General features: G+C 37.4%; 2 protein-coding genes and 1 pseudogene across 2 annotated transcripts; all 3 read left to right on the top strand.

Annotated features, from left to right (window-relative positions):
* Nucleotides 1–13,917: 13,917 nt before the first annotated feature.
* On the top strand, nucleotides 13,918–15,600 carry LOC142597911 (uncharacterized). Its single transcript, XM_075734923.1, has 2 exons — nucleotides 13,918–15,363; nucleotides 15,394–15,600. The coding sequence occupies exons 1-2, from the start codon at nucleotides 13,918–13,920 to the stop codon at nucleotides 15,598–15,600; spliced, it is 1,653 nt and encodes a 550-aa protein (XP_075591038.1).
* Nucleotides 15,601–18,788: 3,188 nt separating this feature from the next.
* On the top strand, nucleotides 18,789–20,097 carry LOC142597882 (threonine--tRNA ligase 1, cytoplasmic pseudogene; annotated as a pseudogene).
* A 789-nt stretch (nucleotides 20,098–20,886) lies between these two features.
* On the top strand, nucleotides 20,887–22,241 carry LOC142597881 (uncharacterized). Its single transcript, XM_075734898.1, has one exon. The coding sequence runs from the start codon at nucleotides 20,910–20,912 to the stop codon at nucleotides 22,239–22,241; it is 1,332 nt and encodes a 443-aa protein (XP_075591013.1). The 5' UTR covers nucleotides 20,887–20,909.
* Nucleotides 22,242–23,320: the final 1,079 nt, after the last annotated feature.

The raw sequence follows: 23,320 nt of genomic DNA, 5'->3' as shown, positions 1-23,320 counted from the left end.
AAGAAAGTTCCGATCGTTGCGCCGTTTTCCAAAACGAGCCAAGTGCTTGGGTTATTTGGAACGGCTTGAACGATCATGCTAAACGGATGTAAACACATATTCAACGCCAACAAAGTTTTAGAGTTTTTAAAATTATTGCATGACAGTTTTAAAACGCCTGTCGATTTATTAATATTAATAATAGGGCTATCATAAAAATTAACAACGAGTTCTTTTTCATCGTCGTTGAAAGAGAGTTTCCGTTTGATTAATTGTTCTGCATTTACTGGGCTGCTAGAATGCTCTATACTTTTGCTGCTGAGATTGGTGTTGGTAAATTGGCGTTTGGCGTAAGTGTTTAATTTGAAGCGTGAAGTCATAAGTTGTTTTTTTTGACCTAAATTTTGTCTGTAACCTTTTTTTTGGTCTTTCTGAGACGTTTTAATTATGCGAAGCATGTCGTTTTTTTGCGGTTTAGACCGAAAGCTGCTTTTCTGATGACTTTGCACCGCATGCTCGGTGGATGCCAAGATAATACGGTCTAAATCAGTATTTGTCAAATCATGACTCATGACATCAATGGAGTAGCGTGAACTTAAACTATTTTTGTTAATACTGAAGTTTTATTAAAATCGAAATATCTAAAATAATTTATTAGATTTAAATTTCCAAAAAAATTAATCCCACAAACTGTAATGTTACTTGCAAGTTACAATAGCGTGCGGGTATAATTCACAATTAAATTATTTTATTTTACCAAAAAATTTTCGAAAAAAATGCACTTGGGAAGTATATTTTTAATGATATAAGGATTTAGTAATTTTCACAGAAATTATTTCGTTATAATTTTAGAATTTAACTGCCGAATTAAGCAGATACAACTCCAAGGTCTTTTTTAAAGTATCGTACAATGTAGTTGTTTTTACCGTTCGTCAAAACACGGAGGTAATCTCTGAGCAAAACACTGTTGAAGTACATTTTAGTCAAGTATTTAATGTAACGATTTTTCATAGGAACTTGAGATTCTACCTTGATAATGTCGCCTTCATTAGATACGACAACTAGCTTTGTTATCTTTCCGCTGGAGTCACGCTTTTCAAAGTTTCCAGTTTTTCCTGCAACCTTAATTTTGTTGTAAAAAAATTGAGTCAATTCAGCTACATCGACGATGTTATCTTTTGACGGTATGGAACAATCAAGAGTGATAACTTTGGATGCTGCAGTGGAAGTCATTGTAGGATAGCGACAATATTTTGACGGATGTACAAATAATTATTGTTGTTTTGTCGTTTTGGAAATAATAATAAATATTAAGAATTGTCAAAAAATAATTTGCCAAGCTTTTTCCAAGATTTTTTGTTGAGATTACCAGCAACCAATTTTTTTAGTTACTCATTAAAAAACTATTCACATTATTCTTGCTAAAAATTTTTGATTATAAGTAATAAGATATGATGAATTCTCGTATGATGTTTTTGCTTGTGCTGACTGCCAGAGTCGTCAAGTCGTTCAAATTAGATGGGTCAAACTACGAAATGGAAGATGAGATACGAGTCAAAACACCTTATCTAATGGAAAAATTCCCTCGTTTTTTCGAATTTATGGCTAGCGATTTAGGTAGTTTATTGTATACTTTGCTCATGGGGATCGCCTTGGCGTTGATGATTTACTGCCATTACGTTGGCGTCCGAAATCAAAAAATTGTTCAAGATTATAATGAACGCGTCGCAGAACTAAATAAGTTGTGCGCTCAATATCAACAACAATTAAGAAATGCAGAATTAAACGATGAAACTAACAGCGATTACAGCTATGAATCTGATAATGATGAGTCTAATAGCCACTTTTCCAGCGAGTCGTCTACTAATAATAAACCAAAGCCTCGCAATCGTTCTGAAAAACAATAACCCTTTAATTAATTACTAATTATCTAATAAATTAAGCTTTAAAAGTTCTAAAATCGGCATTTTTGACGCTTTAGTTAATAAATTCTATAATTTGATATTTTTTTAAACTTACACATATAGTATTAGCAATATTTATAATTTTCTTATCCGAATAACAGTCATGAACTAATTCAATATAAGTCAAAAATCCCTTTACATCTAATGATTGTAAAGACGTTTCATCGTCAAAAGACTGATCTTCGCTATATAGATATGTTGCTACCAAAAGTAGAACCTGTGCTATTTTAGCTGATATGGTTTTAAACTGAGACGTGTCGGTGTTACAAATATTAGAGAAAAAGGTCACAAAATTATCAAATGCCTGTTCATTTAATAACAAAAGTGCACACAACAAATAGAAAAGACAAAACTCGGCGCTTACATCAAGCAAAGCTTCCTGCTCAAGAGTTCGAAACGCGAAAGAAAAAAAATGAGCTTGAGCTAGTTTAATCAAACAGTCCATACTATCAATCGAAGTCTGCTTGAGATCAATAGGCTTCGCGTTTTCCTGTACATAATCTATAAAATCGTTACATGACACAGCACCTAGATTAAATCGGGCCGCGAGCAATTTATGCAAAAATTGCGTGTGTTTCAGTGTATCATGCAGTAGCGTGTGATGAGAAGTTTTGAAAGGAACACTGTTCTGAAGGAAAGTTAGATTTTCGATGCCTTTGCGAATGCATACGTCTTCTTCATTTGCAAATTCTGGAACAAAGTTTTCTTGACAAACGTCGTAACGAAGATAGACATTGCTATTGTGATGACCTATTATGATGTACGAAGATCGATTTATTTGGTCCGGATTTAGTTGTAAATAATGAATTCCAACCGGCACAGAAAGTATACCGAAATATTCAATCGCATCGTTGCTATTTGATTTTATCTCAGTCGCGTTTCCTAAGTTATATAAGTCGAGGTCAATCCTTACAATAGACTTTTTAGGTACATTTTTCAATATTATATTGAACGACATGCCTTAGACCTGTTATTGGGTTTCGCATTATTTAAGCTGAATTAAACGAGAAAAATATATTATTTTTATGAAAGCAAAACTGTTGAATTTAGAACGTAGTTGGAAGGTATAGAAAAAAAATGAGATTGTTTAAGAGAAGCTTTGGTTTCTACAGTCCATCTGTACTCGATTTGACCAGGTTTTATGGTTCGACTGATAGTTACAAAAACTGTGTTTTTTCCAAGAAAAAAAATGGGTTTAATCGGAAAAAAAATGGGGTACCAAGATGTCGATCTGTGTTCGGCGCTAAATGGTAATAATTTGATTTCAGAAATTAAGCTTGATTCGAAATAGCCGATGAAACCGTCTAAACAACACCCGTCAGCAATCAAAAAAGTTGTCTGTTGACTATATTCACAGTAATAAGTGTGATTCAGAATCGAACTCTCATGGTATAGCTTCGTGTTAGACAGATTTTCCGACACGTAGCCATTTGTTGTTGACCAACTACTTATTAAACAACTATCTGTGAGTGGATAAATGCAATTAGTTTGAACTACGTACATGTAGTCGTAATCATCCAACTTAGCCACAGCTTCTCGTAGCTGAAAGCTTTGGACCGGATAAATATACTCGTTAATGACGTTAGGAATAAATACGCATTGAGCGTAAGTCTTATGCCTGATTTTGCGAAGATTATACACAATATCACAGTACTGTTCATTGTTACCGAAAGAGCCGAGCATTTCACTGAAAAACAAAGAAATTGGGTGGTCGAATGCGACATCAACGATATCCGAATTGATGAACTTGACTAGTTTAAAAAACCTGAAAAGCTCGTCGTCCGCATAAGCACACTGAGCTAAAACAGTTGCGCACGCGTATTTATTGAGTTCAACGGCGTATATGCTGACGATGATTTTTGAGCCATCCGATGTTTTGAAATAAACAATTTCATCGTTCTGTAAACGGAAATTTTTAGATCGAAAAAGTTGGTACAGAATTCCTCCAGTACCGCAGCCGGCGTAAACCACATAGGCTTTGTTATCCTTATAAGACTCAAAAAAAGTTTCAATTGCAACACAATACGTCTTGTATTTGTTCTCATCCAGGAGCATTCTGCGATATATTTCGAACAAACAAATTTCATTGACGGTGTCTAAAGGCTTTTGAAGCAAGAATTTATCATCGTGCGTAAAAACAGTGGATTCAGTCACTTTTTTGTATCTGTCGATCAGTTGAGGATCGTTAGAAAATAAGCCTAGTTGTAGTTCCACAAGCAGTTTAAAAGAGTCTGTGATCGTAGATAGCAGCTGAGAATCAATTTGATCTAGCTCAACACACAGGATACGAGTCAATGAATTGAAATAAGGCAGCAATAGAACAGTTTCAGAGACAGGAATAATCAGTATGACGAAGAAATTTGATATTGTGGAAACCAAAAACAAATTAAGCGGTGTAGTAATCGAAATCGAAAACCTGACTAATATTAAAAAACCGCTCGTAGACTGCTTCGAATTAATTAAAACCTCAAGTTGTTGGCTGTCACAGATGGAAAGTACGATGCCTTTGAGCGAATAAAACTCAATAAGTGCAGTGAGCTGGGAGAAAGCAATTGGATTTTGAAGTGAGTCAAAGTAAGTTTCAATTGGCATGTGTAGCAGAGTGTTTACTAAAGTCTTGTGAGGTATTTTAGTGAAAAGATTCAAAAGCTTTGGATTCAGCGCGATAGTGTTGGTTGTTTTGTCCAACGATAAATTGGTCGCGATAGCATACAAAGCTGCCTTCTCAAAAAAATGATTAGACAAATCTTTTTGGTCTAAATCAAAAAACAAAATAGATCGAAACTTCATGTCTACGACGGCATTTAATCTTTATTTTTTGGACTTTTTAGTTCTTCAATAATAACTCGGTTTCTATCTAGTAATTTAATTAATTGGTGCAGCTCTGGTGAGGAAGACTTTAGATTCAAAATGTCCTTGTCTTTAACCAGATCTAGAAGCGCGCTTTCGACTTCTAACAGTTCTTTTTGAAGAGCTTGGTAAGAGTTTTCAAGTGGAGACGTCACTTTCGTGGCGGACGTTTCAGTGAATCTCTGGTCAATCTCTTTTTCAATGGTGTTAATTTTAGATTCTAATGAGTTTTGGTATTCTTCAAGACTGCACAAAGTATTTAACAAATCTGTCGCTGAGTTGTTGATATATTCTTGTTGCAAGGTGAATTCAGCAAATGTTTCTAAAACTGGTTAATAGCGTTTACTTACTGGCATACGAATAAATCTTGGCGTCGATTTCTTTGATGGTGTTTGTGCTCTTTTTGAAGTCGTCGTCCAAATCGTTTATATCTTTTTTCCAAGTTTTAATTTGGTCTTCAAGAATCTTAGATTTTGGTATATCATCCATACTCTCAGCTGCAATTAAAAAAAAATCTCCAAAATAAATTAAAAAAAATCTATAGATAAATGTATAGATAATTAATTTGAAAAAAACGAATTGGTCTAATTTTGAATTTTCAAATACCAATGTTTAATAAAGATGCAGGGCGTTTCTTTTAAAAAGGATCTTGCTAGTCTCATTTCTCAACTCACGGCAGACGAACTTTTGTCTACATCTCGACTTTGCGAGGTCATAGAGCAAGCCATTCAAGAGTTTGAAAACTCTTCGAGCCATTCCGATCAGGCAAAGATTAACTACTTGTTGCTTTGTGATGACAGCGTGGTTGTTATTTGTTTATCGAATGTTTTGAAGAACTTCAGAGAAAAGTCACTCGAACTCGGTGTGAGACTCGAAAGCATAATCCAAGTGCTTGGTTCATACTTTCCTCTCATTTGCTGGAAACACGTATTTGAAAAATTAAACAACATAGTCGCGCAGTATTTTTCAACACCTAACTTGTACAGCGAGTGGGTTAGTTTGTTACGAGCGTGGCAGGCTGCATTGTTTTGGTTTTTGGCCGACATCGAAGACACCCAGCTGCAAAACATGAGCCCAGCAAAAAACCTCCTCGCCTGTGTGAATTACGTGAAGAAGCGGCAGCCTAAAGACTACGAGTTGTTCCCTTTGTCTTTGTTGGAGGAAGTGTCTCATATGAGTTTCGTGGAATTTGCGTTCGAATTTGACCGCGTAAACGGCTCGTCGCTCATTAACCAAATCATAACGTCATCCGAAGTTTCGTTTTCGTACATTTCACTGTGTGACTACATTTTGAAAAATATGGACGGCGATCCTAAACTGCTGAACGAACAAATCCAAAAATTATTGCAGAGCAAAGTTAAGTCCAACGTGTTCCAAGCCTTTTGCGTTTTGTTCGGACAATTCATCAATAAATCGCTAAACAGCAATAGCCGCGACATTCAACTTCGCGTCATGCTCTATCTTTATCATCTACTGGAATTCCTCGATGCAAGCAATGTCAAACAATCACTTTTATTGGTAGACGCGCGAGTATTTAAGTTCTTGCTCGTTCTATTTCAAAATCAACTTAATTTAAATTCTCAGTGCTGCAAAGAACTCGAAAAGCTTGTTAACATTTCTAAGTACTACGTTAATCAAGACGCTTCGCCGGACACTAGTACTCGAGCTGCACTCCCTAAGAAAAATGAAGCGAACAGTAATGCAGACGAAAATATTAACGAATCTCTCGGCAGGTTATCAGATTCCGAAATTTCTCCTACCGATATCATTTTAGTTCCATACTACCGTCTGGAAATTTCCGCTGACAAACTGATACAATTTCTCAAAAAGCTTCAAGAGTCGAAGATTGAATCACCTTCGTATCAGCTGTGTCTTTCCTTCTTCGCTGCTTTATTCAAGGAAATTCCGTACTTCAACCAGTACCCAAACTTAGAACTCAAATTGACAGCTATTTTAATGGGTAAGCTTTTAGGCAATGATCTTCTGTTGTCGTTGCCAGATTTACACGCTCTAGCGTACAAATGCTTAATTGAAGCACTTACGTCTCCTCGCCAGTCTAAAATGTTCAAATTCGGTCTCGTCGCATTATCTGAATCTCTGCCTATGATTTATACATCGCCTGTCGTTATCAAGAAAATACTAATACTAGAAGCTTTGAACGATCTGTTCCCGAAACTAATTGAATCTTTAAATACTTTACTGAGCTGTATTCAGGAAAAGTATCATGACTGTGCGCTGATAAAGATAGACGAGAAAATTATGCCTGAAATGTTCCAAACTGTGTTAAGCTCTTTAAAGCTTGAAATCCCTCCCGAATACAATCTCACTCCTCCCAATTACGCCAACAACTACTCAGAATTCCTCATCAAGCCTCAAAGCGGCAATAATTCGTTTGCAGCTGAAGAGAACCTTGCTTTGACAGAGATTCCCACAATCGATAATTTCGCAGATCTCGAAAAAATATTGGATGAAAGTGAAATCGGAATGTCTATCAAAATGCCCAGTATGGTTGTTAAGCAAAACATTAACAGCGTACTAAACACCATCAACAACGAAAACTTTAAGCAGTGCGTCGATACGGTCAATTTAATTAATAACAACTGTGATCTTCTTTGGATAGCATACACGCTGGTTGTGCAGCGAGCGATGTCAGAAATAAACTTGGTTGACATATACTCAAAGTTAGTATACGAAATCAAACCTGACACTTTTGTCAACACCGTTTGTTACATTACATACGATTGCATTAATTTGCTGCTGCGCTACGTAAAGGTTTTGGAGAATTCGCCAGTCTACCTCCAGGCTATCAAAAATTTCGGCACGTGGCTAGGAAGTTTGACGCTTGCACGTGACAAGCCAATCAAGGCAAAGTGCTTAGATATAAAGCAGCTTATCATGCTATCTCTTGAGTATAACGCACTCGACGTTGTTATTCCATTCGTGTGCAACTGCCTTATGACTCAAAAGCACAGTAAAGTGTTCAGTAAAACAAACGCTTGGAACAATTCTATTTACAACTTACTTACTACCGTATATCGCAGTCCTAAGGTTTCTACTCGCGTTCAAAATTCAATTGAAATTGCATTCCAGACTTTGGATTTGGAAATTCAAAACTACCTTACGAATTCTCAAATTAACACAAGACTGTTTGAACCTTTAAACGATGGCCATGTCAACAAAACCCCGGTAACGAATGCCAACTTTATGCACACTTACGATGAAATGAACGCAAATCCTTCTTTGGAAAAAGAAAGTTTGGCTTTTGAAAACGATATTAAATTGAATTCAAATGAAAACGTAATGTTTCAAGCTCCGTCGCGGTCTAAGTTGTTAAACACGCTGATCGCCAGCGCTTCGATCAATCCTTCTTTGGCGTTGTTTCAAAAATTCCCAGAACTTAAAATCGCTGTCCCCCTTGCTATGGAGCGTGCACTGAAGGATCTGATAATTGTACTTACAGAAAAAGCATCTGTTATTGCCGTGCAAACAACTTTGGAACTGATTCGTAAAGACTTTGCCCTAGAAACCGACAAGAACTTGATTAAAAAAGCCGCCAGCCAACTTGTGAGCTGTTTGTCTTCGAACTTAGTTGGTATTAACGGTCGTTTGCCTTTAAGAAATACTATTGCACGTCATTTTCGTTTGCTGATTCGAACTCCTTCGACCAATTCGAGCTTCATTAACGAAGTTGCGTCTGCAGCTTCGTTTGAGCATGCTGTTTTAGTGGTAGCTAACGAAAACGTGCAAGTGGTTGCCGCGTTAGTTGAGCAATTTATTATTGAACATTCTATTAAATCGGTGCACTACGCACTGGAGACCGACCTTAAAGCGCGCCAAGCTAGTCTGGCTTCTGGCCTTCCGTTTGTGGACGAAAAGTACTATTTTGAGAATTCGCAATGGCCCGCCCAGCTGCCTGACGAACTCAAGTCGACAGCGAAATTAACACCTGAGCAGCTCAATGTTTACAAAAACATAAGCTTGGCAACGAGCGAAAAAATTTCTCAAAACATTTCGTTTTTCTACGACCGGATGCACGCGAAACAAAAGCAAGTAACGTCCCCGCAAAGTAAACCCACCGATCCGAAGGAAAACAAAAACCTCGTTATGATTCAAACTATACTGGCATCTATCGGAGATGAAGTGTCAAAATTGAGCGAGATTATTCAAGACATATACGCTAAAAAAGTAGAACATACATACAAGATGAACTACAACGGTGCAACAGACCTGAATCCAATCATTAGATTTTTCATGAATTTACCAAAAAATCACCGTGTATTTACAACGTTAAACACCATTGTCAGCATAACCCGATTTAACGACTACCAAGACCACATTGCTCTGTGCATTTGCAGACGGCTGCTACGCTCTATATACGACAGCACGAAAAAAGGCAGTTGTCTGGCTACCCAGGGTTTCACTGCCATGGATATTTCCCATATCTATTTAGAGTGTTTCACTTATCTTTTAGCAAACATAAACAAGTACAAGTTGATAGCAAACATAACAGAGGTCATCACTATTTGGATAATTTGCGGAACATACTTGAAAATCGGTACAGTGCCTCAGAAAGAACAGTGCCTGAACTACAAAGCGCTCAACTTCGACATTGGGGCGCGCACGTTAATCGTTTTTTTGTTCACCGCCAGATACCATTTGATCGATGTGCAAATGGTAGAAAAAAACTTGCTCATAGTTTTGCTACACCAGATATCGCAAACGTTTACCGTTCAACAGACAGGGAAACAGCTCAAGCTCGACACAAACACGATCCTGGCTATTTTGCTTGCACTCGAAATGTGCATCCACATCATGTTCATTATTCTCGTCGAGTACAAGTTAGTAACGCCAGAAGAAATGCAAAACAGCATTACACAATTGGAAAACTGCATTTGCACGATTCAAAGTTTGCCTTATTCTTACATTTTGGACTATCCGCTGACTTACAAGCTGTACTTGTCTGAAATGCTGCAGAAACAAGACAAAATGACCATAGGCGGTGGTTACCCGATTTTTATGAAATATCTTAAAATGCCGTCTAGCGCCACTTTTGTCTCGAGTAGCCAAACATTCACACTCTTCGATATTACTAATAATAAAAAAGAATAATAAACGTAATAAAAGTACTAAATTAGTATATCTCGTAAGTCAGTTTTTAACGTAATTCCATTGTCAAAACATAGTTCTAAAGTTTGAAAAATTTAATTATTATCTGGGATAAATAAAATATTGTAATTATCTATCAGAAATAAATCGGTTTATCTAAACACATTCGTTCATTAAACTGACAGTTCGAAACCATCGTTTGAGGCGTGTATCACTTTGTTTGAAACATAGTGACGTGCTCAGATGTAAATAATTAGATGTTATCTTCTTCCAAAAGTATAACTGAGTTTCTCGACGACTTGTCAAGAAGCCTGTTGCAAGCTTGTAAGTGGTTCCGACGTAAATTTTGCAGGTGTTTCCAAAGAAAAATTACAAGAACTGGAACAGTTCGAGCTTGGTTTGCTCGTTAAAAAACGGATGAACACGATAAATGACTCTATCCAAACCGCGATAACTTCTCTCAAAACCGACAAGGTAGCGTTGGCTCGCGCTGCTCCTTTGTCTGAAGCTTTACTAAGACGTACAACGGAAGAATACCTAATGCGCAAAATGCTCATGTTCAAGAAGATAAAGAGCTACTTGGACAAGAAGGAAAAGGAAGACCTTGAAACTCTACGGAAAGAAAATAAAACGCCGGTGCAACTCGAGTTTGAGTCGCAATTGGACAGTTATATCAATAAAAAAATGCTGCAGGACTTGTTTGACATGAACTGCGACATGAAGTTTGCCAACATTAGTCACTTGTTCTGCATATCAAGTCAAATCATGAATGATTTGCGCCAAAGCCAAATTGACTTGGCTAACAGCGGTCTAGAACATGTTTTCGAAACCTCTCTATATTCGCGAGTGCGAAACTACACTAAGATTCTGGCAGCGTCGTGTCGAACCAACAAAGCCTGGCTTGATCAGTACGCAGATCGCGCCAAACAGCCCATGGAATACGTCTTGGAAAGGGAAAACGCGAAACGCGACTTTAAAGAACAGGCTAGCAACTATTTAGGTGTGAACATCGATTCGCCTACTTCTGCTTTGAACGAAGACAATGGAGGCTTGCCAGGCTTTGAAAAAAAACGGTTCAGCGCTGATTCATACGCTTATTTAAACGAAACACCACCGGAACACGTTGACTCGGCTCCGGTCAGCGACCCCGTTGTTTGCTCGCCGACTATCAAACCGGCAAACAGCAAGATGATTCGCCACACCACCAATGAAGCTGAAGAACTCTTACTGCTGAATATGTGTTTAAACACTTCTTCGGCTTCTGAAACAATCAGACCGCCCAAATTAATTAATTTTGACGAAACCAATAAATAATTTTCTGATATAAATATTATTTAACTTATTAAGATTTAGTTACTTTGCCAAACTAAATATTTGAGATAGCCTCGTTGGCGTCGCGTTATGAATGCAAGAAGCTGAAAACTTGGAAGCTGTAAACGAATCTTTGTTCGTCGACTCTGTTGATAGTGACGCCAAACCAGACTCTTCGGGCTCAGACAGTGAGGAGGAAGTCAACGACGTGACTTACACGACGAAAAAAATTGACAAGCTGATCAAAGAGTTGCATCATGTGGCTAGAAAGTTAGACGCAGATTTTGAAGCCTTCATTGACCATTTTTCACTACCCAAAGAGACGTTCAAAGACGTGTTCCAATATTCTTACGATTTCTACAAAATTGTGTTAGAACATGCCGACAAAAACTTTGATATTCACGAACTCGAGTTGAGCTTGCGCGAGAAAACCGACCAGCACAACTATATGAAGATCACCTTCTTTTTCCGAACGCAAATAAACCCGGAATTAGCTCGAAAATCGCTAGAAAACACGAAACTCCTTATCCAAGAGATAGACGCCAACATAAGTCGTTTTCACAGTGTTAGAGAAGAAATCCAGCATTACAGTGAATTGCTTTACAAAACTGCTGTAATTTTTATGCCCAGTGAAATCTTAGCTACTATGTTGTTCGCGGCAGGTTCATGCAAGAACTTGGTTGAAGCAACAGGCTCCGCGCTGAAAGTGTTGGGAAATAAGCCTTTCGCACTGTCTAGTATCGAAAACATTTCATACCCCGTCAGGAACGAGCGTGGAAAACCAGACCAAGGGTTTGGTGCGTTGTACTACCACGAATCTGTTCAGTGCTTGAGCATAGAAGAGCGCCCAAAAGCCGTTAGAAGTCTCGCAGGAAAGTTGGCCCTGGCGTTAAAATGCGACTTCCATACCAGTAAAACAGACCACAGTTATTTCTCGAGCATTAACGATCAAATTCAGCACAGACTAGCAACGTTGACCACGCCTTTCGTGCCGAAAAAAGTCAAAGCACTGCACATCAATCCAGTGCAAAATCGCGTACGCAGAGGCGGCCGAAGAAAACGGAAATATAAAATTAAGTATATGCTAGAACAAAAGATAACACCTTTTTCTCATAATACGTTTGAACCTGCGGAAAATGATTTCAATATGAGTGCTTCAGACGTTGATGTGTTGTAGGATTTTTAATTTTTAGATCACATTATTGTGGAATGTGTCGGTTCAATGTTTATCTTCTGCCACTGCCCATAATAACGTTGTTCATTGGAATAAATATAAGCTTTATTGTGCTGGCTATTGTACCTAACAGGAAAATTCCAAAAAGACAAACCGCAACCATTTTAATGAGTTCTAAACACGAGTATTTAAAAAAAAAAACATACCTTTTGGCTTCGGTTTTTCACAATCGTTGAGAAATTTGTAGCATTCACGAAAGTTTTTTTTCAAAAGCCAAATAAGCCAGTACGATGAATTACTGGCCGACATTTTCTTGTTGGTTATTTATCGGAAATATTAATATTATTAATTTACAGAAATATTAAATTAGATCTCGAGTTTGCGGTTGCATATTTATTTTTTTTAGAAATTATTTTGGCTAGGAAGCCCAAAAATTTGTTAAAGGTTGAAAATTGCATTACGGCTTATGAATAAATGATTGATAATAATGCAGACTTATTGTACGTTGTTGAGGCTGAAGAAGTGTCGTCGGACTCTGAAAAACAAAGTAACATATTAGAAAACAAAAACTACGCGGCAAAGCTCGAGCAACTGTACGAAAATCTTGAAACTGAAGGTCAAGACGCTGTTTCGTCAGAAGACGATAACGTTTTAGACCTCGAATCAAGTGATGTAAAGCTTGTTTTCGCTGCTCTGTCTGATAGTAAGAACTTTGTTCGACAAACAGAAAGTGTCAAGGAGCGCTTCTCGTCGACTCGTCATGCCAACCAAACATATATTTTGTCTTTGGAAAGCTATGCTGACATCATAAAGTCAAACATAAAATTTTTGGAAAAAGAATTTGTGCGTATCATACTAGCGTTTCACTCTATTTTTGTGCAGCTGCATTCAATTGATATAGATTTTTTTCCAGACAGTGAAATAGAAGCTGGCGATTCGAGCGAGGAGCACGTAAACACACTTTTGTTAGAAAAACTTATTATAGTAGCTTTGCTGGTTACTACGATCCAAACTATCGACTCATCTCATATCCAGAAGTCCATTTTGTCCCTGTTTGACATTGAGGAGTTTAAGTCGTTCTCAAACCCGAGTGTTGCTACTTGGGTGGCTGAACTGCCGAAAATAAAAAATGCGCATAGAAAACAAATCGTTGCCTTTGCGGGCAACTCGATTCTGGCTTTATTGCAGGAGAAAATAAGTTCGACGTCCCCGTTGTTGATGCCAGAGTTCGAAAAACTGTTAGCGAAATGTAGATCTATGATTATTAATAAACGAGCAGAAAATTCGCTGCGTAAAAAACTTGCTCACAAGTCGAGAAACAACTAAAACAGTTCTTTTAGACACGATAATCGCTTATGCTCCCCTATTTTGTTTTTTGTCTCAATAATAAATATCGTTAATATTATTTTGCATTATAAATTCGATTTAACCAACCAATTACGCATTTTATAGTGTTGATCCCGTTAAGATTTAAGATAAAAAAAGTTTGTGGTTGTCCAGTTAGTACTGCTACTTCAGTAATTTATTTTCAAAATGAGCAACAGTCGTTTAAGGAGAACGCAAAACGATGCCAATGCGCGGGAAAATACACAACCTAATGAACAACCTGTTAAAAGGAGGTTTTATTCAAATTTAATAGGATTAGTATTTTTTTTGCTAACTTGCATCATTTCGTACATGAAGTACCAGCAGATAACTAATTATTACAATTACTCAAAAGGTGTAAACATCAATTTTGATCCGTACGAAGTTTTGCAAGTGCCGATCACAGCATCTGGCAATGAGATAAAACACGCGTACAGAAAGTTGAGTCAGAAAATGCATCCGGACAAACGCGCAGAATGTGACAAAACATGCTACGATCAATTCAACACACTGCAAGAAGCCTACAAAATACTCAAAAACTCGGAATCTCGAAAAATTTACGACCAAACAAATAAGAACCTTAATGAAGATTCTACAATATTGAGCAAAGATTTGGGTCTGATTGAAGCAGTAATAAACAAATCTACGTTGATCAACGAGATTTTTCCTATTCTGAAATATGGAAAACGGTTTGACTACCCTGAAGAATTCGCTTCTTCGTACTTTTATGCTGTTTTGAGTCCAATATCATCGTCTACCAAAGATTTAAATGTTATGCTGAAATATCTTTCCGAAGCACTTATTGGGAGAGTTAAGTTTGTTCGTGTCAACATTAATGACAAGGAAACTGTCAATACTCTGCCGGTCAAAAACATTGAAGCTCCGTTCCTATATATGCACAGTGCATTTGATACGCCAGCGGTCCTACCTGTAAAATTGACAAGCCTGCCGAACATTTTGAGCTGGATAGAAAAAAACATTTATTCTACAGTTATTCCGTTTTACGGGAAGCGTAAAGAGCTTCGTAGCGTTTTGGAAAACCAATATGATTTGGATGGAAAAATCAGCATTGCTGTGAGTAATTACAAACCTAGTAATCCATGGTATTCTTATATTAATGCACTGTCGTTGGAATTTGACAGCATCTTTAAGATTTATGGTTTCCCAAAGTCTTTCTCAAAAGAAAAAAAAAATAAAACAACAGTGGCTTTCATTCATAATAACGAACTTGTTATGAAGGAATTAGGAAGAAAAGCCCCAAGTGAATTCAAATATTTAAATATACTTAATACAGAGAAAAAGGACGAGTTGCTTAACAACTTCAGTTTCCAAACTATGAGAGCTATGCGTCAACAACTTATGGAAATTGTAAAAAACATTGCGCCTAATTTAAACAAAGAAAATTTCAAGTTGCTGTGCGGAGGCGCTTCTGAGCAAACCGCGTGCAGGATCGGTCTAGATGATAACTTCGGGACTGGATTTTCAAAAGATATAGATGTGCTGAACGTGAAAACAGATAAAATTAAGAAAATTCAAGATTTGCTATCATCCCAATCTGATGTATTAGTAAACTTGTTTACAAATACGATGGCATTGTCCAATGATAAGTACAAGGTAAGTAATAAAACGCACAACGTTGTTCAGGTTTGGAAACAAAACGTCATAACTGAAATTATGTTGCCGAGCTCGGTAAGCCCAACTATTGTTCAGTTTTACAATCACGTTTTGAAAAACAAAACCCCCTATGCGGTTACTCTAAGCATTCTGTTTGTTACAATAGTTTGCTTAGTATTATGGTACAGATATGTGTTTGCAAAAGACCGCTACGAGTACGAAGAAGCTGAAGAATAATTAGACGGCTAAATATATTTATAACACGTTTGTTGACGATCAATATTTTTTTCAAATGTTCATATCGAGTGTTCCATTTTTTTTGTTATCCTTTTTAGTGGATGCTTTGACGTTCAGTCATGAACGGTACTTTGAAATCCCAACAGAAATTAACGAACCAACGCACGCATCTGCTATTTTAGAGATGAGTGTAAAATCGAGTGCTGAAAAAAAATTTGTTGCGCTTTACTGTTACCCATTTAGTGTCAAAGACATCAATGGCAAGTGCTTTAACAAGTTCGTTGAGCTAGAGGCTAACGTAGTGGTAGTGCCTTTAATGAATGAGGTTCAATCTATGTACAGTCCAGAATATTATTTTGAGGTCGAAACATTGAAGAAAAAATTAATTGATCAGAATCCTGATTTTAAGGTTTACGGAATTTTTTTTGATAAGCCAGGATGGGGCTTGATAGTTAATTTTCTTAACCATTATCCAAACCTGTTTGAAGGTCTGATGATTGAATGGACAGGAAAAGGTGCCTGTATCTGGAATATTGATCAGCCCACTACATTTGAGTGGAGAACCATACGACAGCATTTCGAAGATGTTTTTTATTTTTATCGCGAGCAAAGTTGCGACAAAAAACTGTTAAAAGCTTTGACAAATGGTTTTTACTACAACCCAACCGCACTTATATCAGAAAAAAATTTAACTATTACAAAAGGCCGTTTTCCCACATTTTTAACTCCAATTTTTTCGTGTTTTGGCGGTGAAGAAGGAAGATGTTACGGCGCTCACCACGTGAACGCGAAGCAAGCTTGCTCGGATGCGCAACTTTATGCGTGGAGTCCGTTAGAGCCTTCTAGTTCGCTTATAATGTCTTTCCACGAAGAAGTATGTGGAAAAATAAACAATCACTTACTGTTCAATGTGGCCTAAGCTAATTAGTGCTTTTTAAAAATAAAATCGATGCCGATGTCAACAGCGAATTGTATTATCGCGTTTAAAGAAGGAAAAAAACCCTATAATGATATAAGATACATAACTTACTGCGCTGTAAAGTGTTGTTTTATTGCATTCTCGTATTTTATCTATACCTGTGATTAGCGTAAATTTTTGATCTTTTAGACTGTTACTTTCAAAAAACCCTCTAGTAACGTTGTAAAGATATTTAGTAGTATCCGACGGTTTCAAGATAAACGTAATAAAGCTATAGTTGGTTTCTATTATTTTAACGTGGACACAAGGGAAAATGGGGCATCGAAGAAGTTTCAGATAATTATATTTAAAAATGTCGACGAAATTTTTATCCTGGTTAAGGTCATCGTACGATTTTTCAAACGACTCGCTACTTAAATCATCAGGGACGTCTATCTTGATGGAATTTTGTGGTTGAAGCTGTACATTTGCGGAAGAGACCACGTCGATTTGGGTGTATCGATAGCATAAGTCAATATCAACATACTTCGAAATATTTTCTCGTATCTTGACCAAAGACTCATAAAGCAGTCTGTAACCAACGATATAGGTTTCATTTTTTAGTTTTTTTGCGTTGCTGCTTGTATGAGCGATGGAGTTGACGTGGTGATTGTAAAAATCAAACTCTGCCGATTTAGAGTTTGTGATGTAATCTTTGAATTCAGTAATTCGGCTGTAAGAATGGGCTATCAGCGCGATCTTCGCGTCTTGCAAATAAAGTTTGTCAATTTCATTTTTGAACCCTAAAAAAAAAAAAAAGTCAAAAATACTGCTTGATAGTGATACTAGCCGCGCTACAGCTGGTTTGCATATGTTAATTCTTCGGTATTTTTCGTTCCAGGGCTCGTTTAAAATATTTTTGAAAATTTTGAAAAGTAAACTGATCAACCGCAGCTTATCGTCTCCGAAAATATCGTGGTTCAAGAATACTGAGTTAATAATGTTTTCGAGGAGTTGGACTCCGTCTGTTTCGAAAGAAATAGACAGCATGCCGTTGTCAATTCTATTGATTGGCTTGCAATCAATAGGCTTGGTCAAACTGCCGGGAAGAGTAATACTAGAATGCATCAATTTGCAGCTGCGTAATAAAAAACATATAATTTTTATATATATACTAAAAAATTTATTGATAATTAACTTTTTTAAGATTATGTCATCTAGAGCCTATAAAGGAACTATCCCTACATTAACCCCTGGTGTTAAAATTGGGGGACCGTTTGAGGTTCACTCCGGCGGGTCTGCTCCATTCATTAAAGAAAGATTGAAATTGTTTGAAGAGTTGAAAGCCAAGGCTGACGCTCGTGAGCTCGAAACCACAGAAATAGTTGTAACTTTTAAGAATGAGTATTCAAAAACAGTCAAAGCAGGATCAATTACTCCAATGGACATTGTAAACGAACACAAATTGAAAGACGTGCTACTTGCTCGCTTAGTTTTTATTGACGTAGATGAAGCAAAAAAAATGCTTAATCGAGAATCCATCGAAGAAAGCGACGACGAATATGACGAAAAAGATTACTCATTTTTGTGGGATTTGAAAAAACCCATCTACAAAAGTTGCCGCGTTGAGTTTTTGACTTATGACGATGAAGAAGCCCGTCACGCGTTCAACCACGGTGCTGCCCATTTGCTAGGGTTGTGTGTTGAACAGGTTTTTGGATGTCACGTGACAATCGGGCCTGCGTTGAAGGATGGTTTTTATTATGATTTCTACATTGGCGATGACCTTGTAGTTAATGAAAGTCATTACAAACAGATAGAAACTGTGGCTCAAAGTGTTATGAAATCCAAAGCTCCGTTCGAATATTTAGAAGTAACTAAAGATGAAGCTTTGGAGCTGTTCAAAGCCAACCCGTTTAAGTTGGCTTTGATCGACAGTAAAATAAAGAGTATGACTTCTGTGTATCGCTGTGGTCCGTTTGTTGATTTGTGTCTCGGTCCACACGTACCGTCGCTAAGTATGTTCAAAGCGTTTAGTGTAGAAAGTCATTCTGCAGTTTACTGGCTGGGAGATAGCAAAGGTGACAGACTTTACAGAGTTTACGGTATTGCTTTCCCCAACACTACATTGCTAAAGGAGTACAAGGAAAGAATCAAACAATTAAAAACCCGAGACCATCGTGTCTTGGGTAACAAATTAAACTACTTCTTCTTTGAGCCAGTGTACTCGCCAGGTTGTACGTTTTGGACAAACCACGGAACTATTTTGTACAACAAGCTGTGCAACTTCATGCGTGAAGAGTACATATTGCGTGGTTTTCAAGAAGTTCACACGCCCAATATCTTTTCGTCAGATCTGTTTAAGGTGTCTGGGCACTGGCAAGCATATAAAGAGAATATGTTCATTACCAACATAGAAGGCAAAGATTGGGCCTTGAAACCGATGAACTGTCCTTCCCATTGTTGCATCTTCAAGCACTTAAATCCTAGTTACAAACAATTGCCGTTGAGATTGGCCGACTTTGGTGTCTTACACCGAAACGAGCTTTCAGGTTCGCTCAGTGGGCTGACCAGAGTACGTCGCTTCCAGCAGGACGATGCGCACATATTTTGTGTGTTTGAACAAATTCACGAAGAAGTTTCGAGTGCATTAGATTTTCTGTTCTACATTTACAAAGTTTTCGGTTTCAACTTCAAGCTGTTCTTAGCCACTCGCCCTAAAAAAGCTCTTGGTAGTCTGGAGCTCTGGCACACAGCAGAAGAGCAGTTAAAGCGTTCCTTAAATGAGTGTTCAATTCCGTGGCAGCTCAACAAGGGAGACGGTGCATTCTACGGTCCCAAGATCGATATAATATTATTTGACGCTCTTGGTCGTGAACATCAATGCGGTACCATTCAATTGGATTTCCAACTTCCAATCCGCTTCAATTTACAGTACATCACCTCAAGTGGCAATGCCACTGTTGACGAGGAGCCAGAATGTGAAATTACCACCGACAAGAGCGTTGATGACAACGACATCAATGCTTACACTTTGGAAAGACCACTTAGAAACAACCATGCCAGGCCGGTGATAATTCACCGTGCCATTCTTGGAAGTGTAGAACGTATGATAGCGATTTTGCTCGAACACTACGGTGGAAAATTGCCTTTCTGGCTCAGTCCAAGACAAATCTATATCTGCCCAATCTCAGCCGCAACTCTGCCATTTTCGAAATATTTGTATAAATTGTTAATTCAAAACGGATACGCAGCCGAGCTAAATACAGCGGCAGCTACACTAAACAAAAAAATCAGAGACGGTCAAATGCAAATGTACAATTATATTGCTGTGATCGGTGAAAGAGAGCAAAACAAACAGTGCGTCACGCTACGAGATCGGGACGACGCGTCTAACCAGCTTTATTTGACCGTACCCGAAGCTATGCAACATTTCGAAAAATTAAACAATCTACACAGAAGGATCAAGCATGATATTCCCACTTTTGACCCAAACTGTGTGAATGACGCTTAATAAATAATATAACGATTTATCTAATTTTTAACATTAAACCAAACGTTTTAATTTGTAATATTAAAATAAAAGATTAAATTTTTAAATACTTTAACTTGACTACGTTTACAAATTTGCACAAAAAATTATCGCGATGAATTTTTTCGAACTGTTAACATTCGTAAGCGTTATAGTTTTGGCAAAAGATGAATCACGGTACCCTTACTTTTTGGTCAAAGAGGGAAAATCTAAATGTTTTATAGAAAACACAGCTAACGTGCTTCCAATTACAGTTTCGTATGGAACTTACGACAATCCAGGTATTGTTTGCAGTTTACGCATATACGACCCTAAAGAATTTCTTGTTCTTAACACCAATATCCCACACGTAGTTAACTACGCAAAAGAAACTTACTTGACAAAATCTGAGGGAGCACACAAAATTTGCATTGAATGCCCCAGTTCAAAGTGGTTTAACCAGAACAGCACTAAATGGCACTTAAGTGTGGATTTAGGCGACTTTGAAATGAACCAAGAAGACATTGCTACTGCGCATGACGTTCAATCCAGCGAGTCAATGATGAAAGTTTTACAGACGAAAATGAAAAAGCTTGTGGCAGATCATCAATACAACGAAAAATTTGTTGATGAATTGAACATCGCCACAAAGAACTTATCTAACCGAGTTGGGCTGGCTACAATGATTCAGATGGTCATCATTGTGCTGAGCTCTTACGTTTTAATGTACAGAATGAAAAGATTTTTCCAAAAAAAAAATTACGTAAATTAAAATATATTAGTATATGCTGCACTGCCTTTATACAAATTTTGTTACAAATTAGAAAAAAAAATAATATAAAAAATAGCTTATTAGGTTTCTGATGTTTAACACGAAACTTTGTTAGCCTACTAATAACTATGGAATGTATTGAACCTACCAAAGAAATTAAAGCCATTGATACTTCCAACTGGCCTTTACTATTAAAGAATTATGGAGATTTGAACGTAAGAACTGGGCATTACACGCCACTAGCTTACGGGTCTTCGCCACTTAAACGCCCCATAACTGAATACATTGATTCTGGAGTAATAAATCTAGACAAACCAGCAAACCCTTCTTCTCACGAGGTTGTTTCGTGGGTAAAACGAATTTTGAATTGTGAAAAAACCGGTCATTCAGGAACACTCGATCCTAAAGTAACTGGCTGTTTGCTTGTGTGCATAAATAGAGCTACTCGTTTAGTGAAAATGCAACAATCTGTAGGTAAAGAGTACGTTGGAATCATAAAATTCCACAACAAACCTAGTGGCTTAGCTGCAATAACAAAAGCGTTTGAAACCCTTACTGGAGCTTTATTTCAACGTCCTCCATTATTGTCCGCTGTCAAACGTCAACTTCGTGTTAGAACAATATACGAGTCTAAATTGATCGAATACGATGAAGCAAATGGAATTGCTTTGTTCTGGGTTAGCTGTGAAGCTGGTACATATATTAGAACTTTGTGCGTCCATATTGGTATGTTGTTAGGTTGCGGAGCTCATATGGCTGAACTGCGAAGGGTCAGGTCCGGAACCTTAACTGAAGATACTAATTTAGTTAATTTGTATGACGTTATGGACGCCAAAAAATACTACGAATCGACCAAAGATGAAAGTTACTTGCGTAAAATTATCATGCCATACGAGACGCTGTTGCTTCACCTCCCCCGACTTGTTGTCAAAGACACTGCTGTAAACGCAATTACTTACGGAGCTCAGCTTATGATTCCAGGATTACTTCGTTTTGAAAACGGAATTGAAGTGAATACGGAAGTTGTTATGATGACAACTAAGGGTGAAGCAATTGCCATTGGAATTGCCAAAATGTCTACCAGCACGATGTGCAGTGTAGATCACGGAGTAGTTGCCGTGATTAAACGAAACTTGATGCCCAAAGACCACTACTCCGCTAAATGGGGATTTGGCCCTGTTTCAAGTCTCAAGAAAGAATACATCTCTAAAGGTTTGCTTGACAAGAATGGCAAGGTCAATAAAAACACTCCAGCAGAGTGGTTCAATAACGAAGGTTATCTACCACATATGCAGAGATCCATTCGATCTTTACAAGAACAATTGAAAGAAGATAACCAACAGGTTAAGGAATGCAAAGAAGAAATTTTAGACGACCAACAACCTAAATCTTCTAAAAAACGACATCAGACGTCACAAGATCAGCAGGAGTCATGCCCAAAGCGAAAACATTATGAATAGTACGGCTTTGCTCTTGCCGTTGACTTTATTTTAAATTATTTGTTTATATGTTAATATAATTCATTTCGTCGCAAATTGAATATTCTTTTATTAACTTTAATAGCGTATCTTCAACTCTTTCAAATTCATTCATATTATCAAATAATTTACTGCGGTAAAACGACTCGATAAAAGCTCTTCTACTTATCATTTGTTTAAAATCCTTATGGTACTTTATAAACGTGGATTTTATTGAAGTGTGATTTGCAATTGAGAGACAAGATTTGTCACTAAACAAGGCTGGTGTTTTTGCTGCTATGACATATTCGATATCTTTAACTGTCCACTCGGTAAATAACAGTTGCTGACGCTCTTTAACGTTTTCTAAACATTCGATTATGATAGACGGGTGCAAAGCCCCGTGATATATCATGTTCAAAGCTATGTACAGGCCTTCGCTTTTATTTAAACAGCTTATGTAATTGTTAGAAAAAAAACTTCGTGTTATTAGTTCAAGTTTACTTGAGTTTGCTATAAACCTCTCCGATTTGTTAGCTTTCAGATTAAAGGGATCCATCGATATAAAAGAGTCAAGCAGAAAATGCGTCTTTTGAACTGGTATTAATGGACTAAGAATTTCAACCAGAGTGAAGTCCATATATGAAGGAAACAATACTGAGTTTAACAAACCAATCATTGAGTTAACTATTATTTCATTTTGAGCGTTTACTGGTTTCATTTTTTTCGTCTTTGAGTCGGACGATATATTGTCGAGACACTCGTTTTGTATCAAATGCACCGCGTCGGCACAATGAACCAGCCTGTCAAGAGTTAGGACGGTGTTATAAGGCTGAACTACAACGTCTGAGGTTCCGCATTCGGTGTTTGGAGCGACGCTGTAGGTTTGCAGTAAAATTTTGGGGTATTTCATCCTCAAAAGTTCCAGCAATACGGATCCCATCCCACTACCAGTTCCTCCACTTATCGAGTGACAAATCGTAATGGCCTGAGCAGAATTACACATTTCTAATTCAGTGTCAATCATATTTGATAGTGTTTCCAAATTTTTCTGACCTTGCTCATAACCTACAGCCCAATTG

This window comes from Dermatophagoides farinae, unplaced genomic scaffold (assembly GCF_024713945.1).
Source record: "Dermatophagoides farinae isolate YC_2012a unplaced genomic scaffold, ASM2471394v1 contig1, whole genome shotgun sequence".
NCBI classification, from domain to species: domain Eukaryota; kingdom Metazoa; phylum Arthropoda; class Arachnida; order Sarcoptiformes; family Pyroglyphidae; genus Dermatophagoides; species Dermatophagoides farinae.
The sequence above is the reverse complement of the archived record's forward strand: the minus strand, read 5'-3'. Positions and strand labels throughout refer to the sequence as shown.

What these genes read in the sequence shown, in the direction of transcription:
- LOC142597911 (XM_075734923.1), top strand. Translation starts at nt 13,918, where the DNA reads ATGAGCAACAGTCGTTTAAGGAGAACGCAAAACGATGCCAATGCGCGG. An exon ending in TGTCCAATGATAAGTACAAG is followed by an intron (nt 15,364 to 15,393) that starts GTAAGTAATAAA and finishes AACGTTGTTCAG; the next exon opens with GTTTGGAAACAAAACGTCAT.
- LOC142597881 (XM_075734898.1), top strand. Translation starts at nt 20,910, where the DNA reads ATGGAATGTATTGAACCTACCAAAGAAATTAAAGCCATTGATACTTCC.